The 12,445-nt window shown below is 42.3% G+C and overlaps 1 protein-coding gene across 2 annotated transcripts in view; it reads right to left on the bottom strand.

Moving 5' to 3' along the window:
- The window catches only part of CSMD1 (CUB and Sushi multiple domains 1), a 1,903,837-nt gene that overhangs the window by 543,633 nt on the left and 1,347,759 nt on the right, over window positions 1-12,445 (bottom strand). For both annotated transcript variants that reach the window (XM_082715632.1, XM_082715633.1), the window contains exon 9: window positions 9,080-9,204. In XM_082715632.1, coding sequence (XP_082571758.1) covers window positions 9,080-9,204 — 125 coding nt within the window. The remainder of the gene's footprint in view (window positions 1-9,079; window positions 9,205-12,445) is intronic.

Below are 12,445 nucleotides of genomic sequence, written 5' to 3'. Positions count from 1 at the left end.
CTCAGAAGAAAAGTTATCATCAATAAGCGTGGAGTTGCAATATCTTTATCTAACATGCTCATTCCTGGCTCAATTTCACACCAAAAGGCTGATGGAAGAATAATGTTCTGTTACTTGATTTTTTTTTTACTTAATTTTGAATTAATAGTATCTAGGTGCCATTCTAAGGATTTCAAACTTCAAAACAACACTCCTAAAGAGTGAGTGAGTGAGTACAGTGGGGAACTAATTTGTTATATTCCCACTAACAACTTGTGCCCATCCAGCCATTAGCCCCAGCTGTCATTCTGCTAGAAAGTTCACCAAATCTGACATTCCTTCAACGGCCTTGTGTCCCACTTGTCTTCTTTGAAGCTTGACCCTTAAGTTGACTTATTCAAATTGCCTACCAGCTTTCTGTGAAATTCATCTTACTATTGCTTGGGGAAATATGATTTTTAGTGATCATATATTTCAGTGAGATAACCATTAGTAAAATATTTATAGGAAAGCAGCACGTTTCCCAGAGTTTCATGCATACTGAGAACTGTGTTTCACATAGAGCGAGGGATGAATCCAGTTGCCTCAGAGACATTTTTCACCAGAAATTGTCAGATTAATTCATAAAGTAATTTTTCTTTTTCTTTTTTGTCTTAGAAATGTTATCTCCATTTTTCAATGCATTTTCTAATCTATTAAATTTAAGTATTTTTTAACCCGTACTTTTAATCAAGCCATCAAAATAATCAGCAAAAATGAGATACGTGGTGTATTCTGTCTTGATAATTAGAACAATTCCTTGCATTTGATCATTTTCCCCATAAATACTTGTTGTCATTTTTAAATAGTATAATGACTCTAAATAACGTGATCTAACTATAGTTATTTAATTCTAACCCTCTGTTTTAGGATTAGGTCCTCTGTTAGAACTTTAGCTAGTATCATAGACTTGACCCTTCTAAATCTTCTCCATCCCCATCATCTGCTTCTTCCCCAAATGATGACACTGCCATCATCACACCAATCACTAATGACTCATTCGGTGCTGCTTTTCCTATCGCGGCCCTCCTGCCAATCCCAGATAACCTTCAGACTTTCCACCGGCAACCACTCACGGTCCAACCATCCTTGTGCAGATCCTTACTGGATAAGAATGATGCATTTTGAATCACGACTCTATGGATTGTTATCCAGGGCCACACAGTGGCTGCCATGCAGAGTGGGCATTATCTTTTGCATCTCCTGTGGTTGTCTGTTCCCCGGGGTTCTCTTCCGATCCTGTGGTTCTGTGGCAGGTTATACGAAACGGCCAGCAACCTGAATGTTAGGGCCAAGTAAGCCACACCGTTTGCTGTGTCACACCCCAAATTTCTTCCTCATCAGCGTCAAGCATTGGAAGGCTAAGGTCCTTCAGATCCTCTGTCTATCATACATCTTCAAAACCTAATCTTTGTGCAGAATAAGGAGAGCCAGAGAAGAGCACACCTGAAGGGACAGGGGAAGGAGGACTGAGCGCTCCACTGTCACGTGTCCCACGGGCAAGCAGCACACCCTACAGAGCGACAGGATGTTCCATGTGTGTTTCTGCACCCTGACCTCTCCCCAAGGTCATGTTCTGTGAGACGACGAGGGAGGGGCCAGCCTGCAGGGCAGGAAGGAAGAAGGGAGCGGAGCCATCAGCCCAGCATGCAGAACCGTCTGTAGGAGGACGACTGGCTCCAGTTTATCCGCGAACCACATTTGTGCTGCTTTGCCAGTGGTTTTCCTGCTGTCCTTGACGAGGAACTCGACCAGTGCTGTGGACATTCAAAAAGCCATGCCATTATCTGATTCGGATGGCTAAAGCTCTGAAGGTGTGTCACCTGGCCTGTGTCCTTCCACTCCTGGACTCTTAGCTGACTCCTCAGAGCACGCTGGGCATGGATCCCATAGCTTTTCAGACAAGTACAAACCCGTTAGCTTAGCAAAGCTGTCGGGATGACGGCAGAGCAATTGCACAGTGTCCTTGGAGGAGGGGGGGCCTTCCTCCCCAGCACTGGCTTCTGTACTAAACAAGCATTCAGTGGTCCCCAAAGTATTTCAGTGGCCAACATACTTAAGTAATGATAATACTGTAATATCAAACAAGATTTTATAGAAAGATTTAAAAATATTCCCTTAGTTGAAATGTAAATGTTTATGTTTATACATATTATAGTTGAATTCCACTTTCTACTCCTGCTAAGTCTCTCCCTTATCAAGATTTCCTGGAAATACAATATCTAATATAAAGTAATACACACTTAAATGCTTAATAATGCTTTTAAATGGCCTTGGGTAATTGCTGTGACCTAATGCAGAGCTAGTATTACTCAGAGGCTGTGTTCTAAACTTGGAAGCTCAAAGTTTACTTATATGTCTTATGGTTTTAAAATTAAATGAGAATTCCCAAAATGAAAGTGGAAAATACATCAAGAGAGAAAGTGGACAGGGAGAAAAAGGCTGATTTTGAATGTAAATATATGCCATTTTTCTATTTACCACTGAATATTTATTAAGTACAAACCATATTTGTTTCACATAATTTATCTTATGTAATATGAAGTAATAATTTGTCTACTTATGTAAATTCAGTTCCAGGAATCGGTACTGTTCTATAGTAACATTTAATTAATCAAGTTAATTGGAGGGGAATATTCTAATTGACTAAATTTAAATTAAGAGGTTACCTCGACTCACATTAATGTTTCAAGCACATTAATATTATATCTGATACTCTGTTTCCTGTATGTTTTTAGGAGAAAGCACTGTTTCCAACAACGGCTTTTATGGTTACTTCCAGATTGTCAACCACAGCAAAGAACCCATGTCCGAGAGGTTAGGAGTTGCTTTTCCTCATCACAGCTTAGTTCCAAGCCTGATTTATGCAGTCCTTAGACATCTAATCTTAATTTATTTCATATTACACCCCTCAGTCTATTCAATGGGTATAATCAAAGTAAGTCCACCTGTGAGTGCTGTCAGGACCGAAGGAAGGAGATCAAGGCAGGCACTCAGCGCGCGGCCCAGTACATCACCAGCTCTGCACTGCAGAAATACGTGTGACCTTCTTATTGGGAGAATGGCACGGTATCAGGCATGGGCAATATAGCAGAGAAAGAACGGAACCGAGACCCTTGCCTCCCTTGGACAATTCAAGGCACAGACATACGCCATCTACTCTAACATGAACATAGCAGCTTTCTAGGAAGGTCTGAGTAAGGGCTGGAGGAGTATCTGGAAAGGGCTTACTTGGGAAGATGGTGGCCACAGATGGATTTTGGAAGAGATGATTTCGAAAAAAGGAGCAAGAGACAGCCAGCCATGTGGACACCTGGGGAAGTGTCCAGGTAAAAGGACAACTCATGAGAGGAGGCTAAGTCAGAAGCTTCCCGATTATGTTCTAGGAATGTAATCAGCACCAATTAATATTAGTGTTCAAGTCATTTTATGTCAACATAGTTTGAGAGGACTATAAAAACACACAGCTTTATTATTTCCAATAACCTAATAAAAATATATTTTTTACCCAAGTGGACTTTAACTGAAAAGCATAAAACCTTGGGGAGTCTAGAAGCAACAAGAGAAATTTTCCCCCGTACTCTGGGATTATAATAAAAGTTAGAAGTCTGCATGTCTCTTTAAATCTCTGAGATCACAGCTATCTGGTAAAATAATCAATATACAAAGTATCATCTTAAAATTAAATCTGACATAACGAAGAGACGCTCATTCAGTTATAAGTGGCCTTTTGATTACTATTTACAAGTCATTTCTGTGTGGACGGAGAATATGGGTAGGAAACAATAAACTACAGAAGTTCTTGGTAAATGACAACTTAGTAAGCGGAAGGTCATTCTTAGCTGGCCTAACCCAGAGTCCCAAAGCAACAGCTTTTTTCTGTGACCCCCTGTGGCTCTAATTGCCTTCCATGTAACCACAGTTACAACTGCAAATGATACTTTGCTTTTCTTAAGTGCTCTTCCAACTCCGTGAGCAACTAAAAATACTAATTCCACAGATCGGAGTGCATGAGTCTTAAAGGAAGTTCTCTCACTAAACCCCTGTAAATATTGATGGAATGAAATGCCAAGCTGAAACACTTTACTTAAAAAAATATAATAAAACTATGTCCTCTTCCTTTGTCTGTTTGCTTATTTTAAGTCTACTGGCAAAGATATTTTATGTACGTTTACACAGTGCACAGTACTTTATCCTGTGAAAAACCACAATAGTTTTCCTATCTCTAAATAAAGTAGGCACAATCTCAAACAAAATCTCTTGTATAATTATCAAGCTATGACAACCATTCATCTATTTGGTAACAGGAGGAAAAGGTAATCCAACCCCCCCATCCTCAAGGCTAATGAGCTAAAGTAAGCATTGGCTCAGGACACCAGTGTCCGGATGTGAAAGATCACTTCTGACTCATGACAATTTGTCAAATGCTCCCATCAGATATTCCTTCTCTAGAGAAGTCACAGTAATTACTAAAGAGTTAGAGACCCTTCATGAAGATGGGAACCTTGAGAACTAGTCCTTAATTCATCCATCTGAAATCTCAGAAGGGTGCAAAGCTCAGACCAGGGGCATTTTATTGCCATTGAGAGATGGTGAATTTAGAACATGTTGGCTGAGATGATCAATATGAGGGCTCTTTTATTTTTTTTAATTTATTTAAATTCAATCAGCCAAGGTATAGAGCATCATTGGCTTTTGATATAATGTTCAAAGACTCATCAGTTCTGTATAACACCCAGTACTCATCACATCATGTGCCCTCCTTAAAGGCTTCTTTAAAGGCTCAGAACAAATCAAGAAAACCCAAACCATGACTTTTTCTTTTTACTTACTATTTATTACGGTGAGAGCAAAGACTGGAAAATGAACTCAGAGAATCCCAGTTGTTGTTTGGGACCTATAGATAGCTAAGAAACATTTCCTACAGCCTCTTTTGGGTGGTATTTGAAAAATCACTACATTTCATGGCAGCCATATCCCCCTACATTTTAGATATCACAAGCCACCTTTACACAGAAATAGTTATAAAATCTCCCCTAATTATTTTTTAAATTTCCACTTAAAAACTGTTTTCCTCCCCACTCTCCTATAATTGCTAAGCCCATCATTAGCAGTAAGTAAATGCACTATTTAATGAAGGGAACAATGACAGGCTCAGAGTTCCTAAATACTACCCACATGAAAAACTTACTAATTTGAATAGAAGAAAGTGCACTCTCCAGTGAGGCACGCCGTCCAGCAACATGCCACGGCTCGCTGCCCTTATTTCTCCTCTTCCTATCCAGAAAGGTGTTACTGCTTTCCCACAGGCCAAGCTAGGAAGCTAGGGTTGTAATGTCCATAGTGGGCACTGGCCAGAGTGAGTATTAAACATGGGAGACATGGCTAGTCTGAGCCAAGATGTGCTCTAAGTTTAAAATGCACCTGTATTTCCAAGTCATAGCATAAAAATAAAAGAAAGAAGGTTAAGAACTTTTTTTCTTATAATATATAAGAAAATAATTTTCTTATAATATAATCTTTATATTGATGATATATTAAAAGGATAATATCTGTGGGATAGTGTGTGAAATAAAATACGTCATGGAAATTAATTTCACCTGTTTCACATTTGCTTTTTACTGGCTTTTAATCTGCTAGAAGACTTTTTAAAGCTAGCTTTAATTACATATATGGTTTGTATTTTATTTCTAGAGGAGAGCACGAATCTAGAGTTTCCTCAAAACAATCCTCTCAAGGACCAGTCCACGGATGCCCTAATGCCTTTGGCCATTCTGCGCAGGAGTACTTGATCCTGTCATGTTACACGGTGATTACCTGATGTTGTAGGAGACTCTGCTTACCAGACTAGGCGGGTGTCTGTTCCTGCTGGCCTTGAACAAGAAGGCTGACCTCTTGTTGGAGAACCATGTGGCTAGAAGGGGAGTGCAGGGTGGAGAAGGGGAATGCGCAGGTTTCCTACTTAATCATAATGCTCCCAGATAAGCCTCTCCAGTCCAGAAACTGGGGTAGTCCTGCTGACAATGTTCCAGACTTTTTAATCCATATTGCTTAAACTCAGCACTGATACAAAAATGCCAACGCGTGTGAAAGAACGCTGAGTGACCACGGGTGGCCTCTCATTCACAGAAAGTGCAGGTGATTTAGGGAAGAAACAGCAACAACCCTCACCCAGTAAAACAGAAACAGAACCAGAACCGTCGTCATGACGTCTGTCCGGTGATTCATCCCACCTCCTTCTTAGAAGTACACCCCCTTGGCAACAACTGCCGTTTCACTTAATGTCTACATCCCCTCTCTTCCATGGAAACACACTTGCTTGCTCTGTATTTGACTTCCCAGACTCAAAATTAAAGCTAGTTTTAATTACATATATGGCTTATATTTTATTTCTAGAGGAGAGCATGAATCTAGAGTTTCCTCAAAACAATCCTCTCAAGGACCAGTCCACAGATGCCCTAATGCCTTTGGCCAGTGGTACTGAGCAGAAATACCTCTGATATTTCTTGCTGGGCCTCTACCTGCTTCCTCTAAACCCCCTGTGTCCTGTTACCTGGGATTTGGACAGCATATTGGACCATGAGCAGGAGGGCCTGACCACACGCTGACAAGGTGGGTGTTGAGGAAATTTTCATCCCTAAGACAGAGTTGCCATTCTAGTCCTGAACTGCCTGACTCCTACCTTCCTTATGAGAGAGAAACGATTTCCATTTGGTGGAAGCTCCTTGTGGTTTTGGATTTTTGTCACCTAGACTTCATCACCTAATTCTAGGTAGTGTATCTCAAATTCTCCTTCTTAGAATGCTTCACGCCTTTCAATTTAAATTTTTTGGTTGTATAATGTTTTACTACTCCTAATATGCTAAAATATAATTTCCTTAAAAAGTTCAGTTTAAAAAAATACTGTTTGTTATTGTTCCCTAGACACAATCTAGGTTAAGGTATAGGGATTGGATATATACATCCTTCATGGAAAGGTCTTCTTGAGGCTTACTTGCAGCTACCAGAGCTCATCCCTTCAGAAAGCTAAAAAGTAAATGGACAGGAACTAAATGCAACAAGGACCACCGGATTACTCCATAGAACTGAAGGTGTATCTAGTTCAGGCAAGACCACGGGGTCACCAGCTGGGAGGAGAAAGAGGGGAGGCTGGAGGTGAACGCTGTGTGCTTCTGGGTGAGGGAGCTGGGCCTCTGAGAGCGGCAGGTCTCTCACAGAAAACAAGCCCAGCGAGTCACACAACAAAGATGCGGAGGGAGAGCCTTTCTCTTCTAAAATATCGTTGGTAGGACATGAGAATCTGTGAGAACAGGAAGCTAAAAGCTTCGTGTACAATTATCTCAGAGTGACGTGTTTGGAGGTGGAGAATGAAGAAGGATACCTCCCCGCCCCCCCCGCCCCCTGCAGCCTGGGTGGGGGCCCCGTCTTCTAAGAGGTGAGAGCCTCTGGGTGTTTGGTGTTTGATATCAAGTCAGGTTGTAAGTGGGGACCAAGATCCTAACAGAGTGTTTTGAGCTTCATATGAGATGATGAAATTCAGGGAATTAAAAAAAAAAGTTATAAATTAAGAAATAAGATAAGAATCCAATAATAGCCTACACACCTATTTCCTTTATGCGACTCCAAAACATCAATTTAAAATGAATGCACATTTCCTAGCTTTGTATAGTTTGGGTTTTTAAAATAAATGACATATGATTCTGGTATAGAAGAGTAAGGAAAACATTAAAGAATAAAAACATTTTCTCCCCTTGAGGGGAAAAAAATAATTACCAGTGAATTAGCCCTCATTTATTTCTGGGAGCATTACACATTACCATCACTTGGTAGGAACATGGTTTTTGCTGTAGTTCCTCTGGAAGCCAAGCACTGCCACTTTAGGATTAGACAAAGTAGTCTAATGACAAAGAGCAGAAGGACACAGAATTCATGTTTCCTTAACCAGAGGATGGTGCATCCCCAAGAAGCATAGGAAAGAGCCTCCTTCAGCCAGAACACAGACAACAGTCTGTCCTCAGGGTGCATGAGGAGGTCAGAAGGTGCATTTCCCACAGGCTATAAACCCGCAAGTGGTTATAGGTAAGGGGAACAAGAGAGCAAATCCTGCAACATAGTCTCTCTAAGATAAAGCTAGCACCGTATTTGATTTCATAGGATGCATCTGATATTTTAAAATTTATAAAATGGAATCTTTTCACTTTAAAAAGGCTATAAGGAGGCATAAGATATGCTTATATATGAAACTTTGCTTCTTATTCCTTGGTTGACTTCATGCTTCCCCACACCCTCCTTTAAAAGTAACACTTTACATAAATTATCTTATGGCCAAAATGTAAAAACCAAAACCAAAATCAAACCTTTGTTTTTCTTTGGATTTTTATTGATTTCCAATATTAAAACAGCCAAAATGGTTTTCTGCTGGTTTGACTGTGGTTTGTATAATTCTGGTAGGACCATTCTGATACTTCCTGGAAGTGACCAGTCAAAGTTTGGCATCTGGGAGGATGATGATGAAGCATCTTCGGCTCTGCTATGTCAGAGATGAGTTTAAGATAACTTATCAGTGAAATATTAAGTCAGGATAGTGATGACAACTCCCTTATTCACTGGTATCATCAAAACCCAAGAATTAACCTCACTGCCCTTGAAAGGTGAGCATTTTTAGATCTGCAGGGGCGTGCATAAAACTTGCCGAAGGATCTGGTTACATAACCTATTTCCATAATATGCAAACGCTGTGTATATATATAGGCGAGTACCAAGTTCTACTGAGTAAGTCTGTGTGCAGGCATCTCAATGATTAGATTCGCTCCCATAGTTTCTGAAATTTCAAACCACTAATATCCTTGGACATGCTTGCTGGCTAACCAATTTCAAAGAAATAAATCTTCTCTACCTTCACCACTAGGAAAACATGCATCATTTTCTGCTTTGTTCGGCTTTGTCTGTATGACACATAAACGAGGCTGCTCTGCCCTTCAGTCTCCCCGCGCATTCACAAAATGTGCCAACTGTGGTAGAAGACAGAAGCAGGGCGAGGACACCAGTGCGTGCATCTTACCGCGACAAATGGGCCGATGGTCGCTCCACGCAGCCAGCGTCTCTGTGACTCTCTGACAGGTTATGCTCTTGGATCCCTGGAGCACATAATTGTCCTCACAGGAGAACTGTACATTCGCACCAACCCTAAGCAATTAAACAAAACAAAGCAACCCAAATTATTCTTGGAAGCCTTCTTAAAAAAAAAAATCCGCATAGTGCTGTGAGTGCCTTATGCCATCCCATCAATATCACACTTCAAACAATGCATTAGAGATTATTCTTAGATATAACCACGTAATTTAGCATGGGATAGAGTCTCAAGACCTGGGTTCCAATTTCTGTTGTGCCAACTTCAGAGCTAAATAAATGTATGAACCTTCATTTCTTATCTGCAAAATAGATGAAATCACACCAGTGACCGGACTTCGTGGGTGTAGAGAAACAGTTGCAAACCCTGACAATGAAACAATGTTGCCGTCCTTCGGCGCGAATAAATGTCTACGATAACAGGGACTGAGAAAGTCCAGGTAAGGAAAATGTCTCAGGACACAGAAAGTCAAGTGCTGCAGGGCCCCACTTACGTAAGGGCCTAAAAGAGTCAACTCCTAAAATGAAGGGCCGGAGGGAGTTACTAGGAGCCTGGGGGGAGCCGGCGTGGGGTGTGACTAACCCACTGTCAGAAAGTGTCATTTTGCTCAGATGAACAAGCCCTGGAGACCAGATACGCAACACGAGCCTCCCAGTCAACAGCGACGTGGACTTACAGATGACTCAGGGGATGGACCCCATGAGAAGGGTTTTATTACAACGAAGTAGAATAAAATTCTCCCAAAGAAGGGCAGGAGGGAGAAACTGTCTCCGTAGAAACAAATCTCTATGTTGGGAACAGGAGACCTGAATTTGCCCTGATCCCAGATCACTACCGGGCCGTCCCTCCGTCCGGACGCCCGCGAGCCCCGCCGCAGGAGGAGGAGGAGGAGGAGAGCGGCGACTCCGGGGGCAGAACACCGGCCGCGTCCGGACGGCGGGGCGCGGAGACGCGAAGCCCCGGGAGCACGGACCGGGGGAGGGCGCCTCGGTCAGCCGCTCGCGGCCCGCGGCGGGGCGCCAAGCCGGAGCTTCTACAAGTCGGCGCCACGGCGGGCAGGACCTCAGAGACGAAGCGGGCTCCAGCCCTCCCGCGGACAGCGCGGCCCCGGGGCCCCGGGGTCACAGACACGGGGCGTACCTGAGTGCAGCAGAGCGGCCGCGAGCGGGCAAGCCGGGCCGAGACGGAGCCGAGGAGGTGCCATAAACCGTGACCCCCGGCAGAGCAGGGGCCGCGCAGGGGCCCCACAGGAGGCGGATCTGGGGAGACCCTCGCCTTCTCCTCTGGGGGAGGTACAGGAGGCTGAGGCAGGAGTCGGCTCAGTTGGACGCCACACGGGCCGCGCCGGAGACAGACGCCGGGTCCCAGCCGGGGGAGCCCGGAGCCGGCCGGAGACCAGGGAGACCGGAGGGACTGACGGCGCATCCCCGAGGCCGCACTGAGGAGCGGCCCCAGCTCTCGGCTCCTCCGGCGGAGACCGCGCGGCCGCCATCTTCCTTCCGGTCCTCCGGACGCTACGGAAAGCGCGCAGAGAACAAAAGCCCCAAGCGCGAACTAAGCAGGTGACGTAGCCCCGCCCCCGGCATGGGCGGCGCAGTTCCGCCTCCGGCAAAGACACGTGAGAATCCCGGCAACAGCGCCTCCTGCAGGAGATCGGCCAGACCGTCCAGCCACAGAGGAACTCCGCGGGGAAAGCAACGCAGACAATTCACGGCTTTTTCCCATGAGCCTTTACTCTGGCAAAGGTAAGTTTATTTAATTGTATTTTTTTCTTATTCTTTTTTTCTAATTTTTCCTCTTTTCTATTTGACCTATTTTATCTCTTTTATCTTATCAATATCTTTTTTAATTTTTTTTTAAAATTTCCTTTGTTAAAGTCATATTCTATCCCTTAATTGTATTTAGTTTTTTGGTTTTTGTTGTTGTTGTTGTTTATATACATACCAGTTTTTCTTCCTTTAAAATTTTGGGATACAGTTTCTTCTAACAAACCAAAACATACCCTAAATTTAGCATATGGCTTTTTTCTAGTCTCCAAGCTGATCATATTTTCTCCTTTGTTTTTTCTTTTTTCACCCAACTTCTTAACAATTCCTTTTTTAATACCTATTTTTAATATTCATCTTTACATTCATATTCCATCCCTTCATCATTTTTATCCGTGTGTGTGTGTGTGTGTATAAAGTTTTTATTTCTTTAAAATTTTGGGAAGCAATTTCACCTAACACACCAAAATAAACCCAAAATCAAGTATTTGCCTCTTCCTTATTCACCAGCCTAATCATATCTTCTTTTTTTTCTTTTTCTTTCTTCTCCCCCCAGTTTCAGGACTCTTCTGATTTGGTTAGTGTATATTTTTCTGGGGTCATTGTCATCCTTTTAGTATTTCATTCTCTCATTCATCTATCCTTATCTGAATAAAATGACAATGTGGAAAAACTCACCTCAGTACTGACTGCTAGGAACCTAATGAACATGGACATTAGTGAGATGTCAGAACTCAAGCTCAGAATGACACAAAGTGCCAGCAGGGCTTGAAGAAAGCATGGAAGATACTAGGGAATCCCATGCTGTAGAAATAAAATCCCTTTCTAGAGAAATAAAAGAACAAAAATCTAACCAAGTTGAAATAAAAAAGATTTAACGAAGTGCAATAAAAAATGGAGGCTCTTACTGCTAGGATAAATGAGGCAGAAAAGAGAATTAGTGATACAGAGGACCAAATGATGGAGAAAAAAGAAGCTGAGCAAAAGAAATGAGCAACTACTGGACCATGAGGGGAGAATTCGAGAGATAAGTGATACCACAAGATGAAACAATATTAGAATAATTGGGATCCCAGAAGAAGAAGAAAGAGAGAAAGTGGCAGAAGGTACATTGGACCAAATTATAGCAGAGAACTTCCATAATTGGGGGAAGGGGACAAGCATCAAAATCCAAGAAGTGCAAAGAACCTCCTTCAAAATAAATAAAAATAGGTCCACATCCCATCATCTGATACTAAAACTTACAAGTTTCAGAGACAAAGAGAAAATTCTGAAAGCAGCTCAGGACAAGAAGTCTGTAACATAAAATGGTAGAAATATTAGATTGGCAGCAGACCTGTAAGGCCAGAAAGGACCAGCATGATCTATTCAGAGCACTAAATGAGAAAAATATGCAGCCAAGAATACTCTATCCAGCTAGGCTGTCATTGAAAGTAAAAAGAGAAATAAAAATTTTCTAGAACAAACAAAAACTAAAAGAATTTGCAAACATCAAACCAACCCTACAGGAAATATTGAAAGGGGTCCTCTA

This window comes from Mustela nivalis (assembly GCF_964662115.1).
Source record: "Mustela nivalis genome assembly, chromosome: 20".
Lineage (NCBI taxonomy): Eukaryota > Metazoa > Chordata > Mammalia > Carnivora > Mustelidae > Mustela > Mustela nivalis.
The sequence above is the reverse complement of the archived record's forward strand: the minus strand, read 5'-3'. Positions and strand labels throughout refer to the sequence as shown.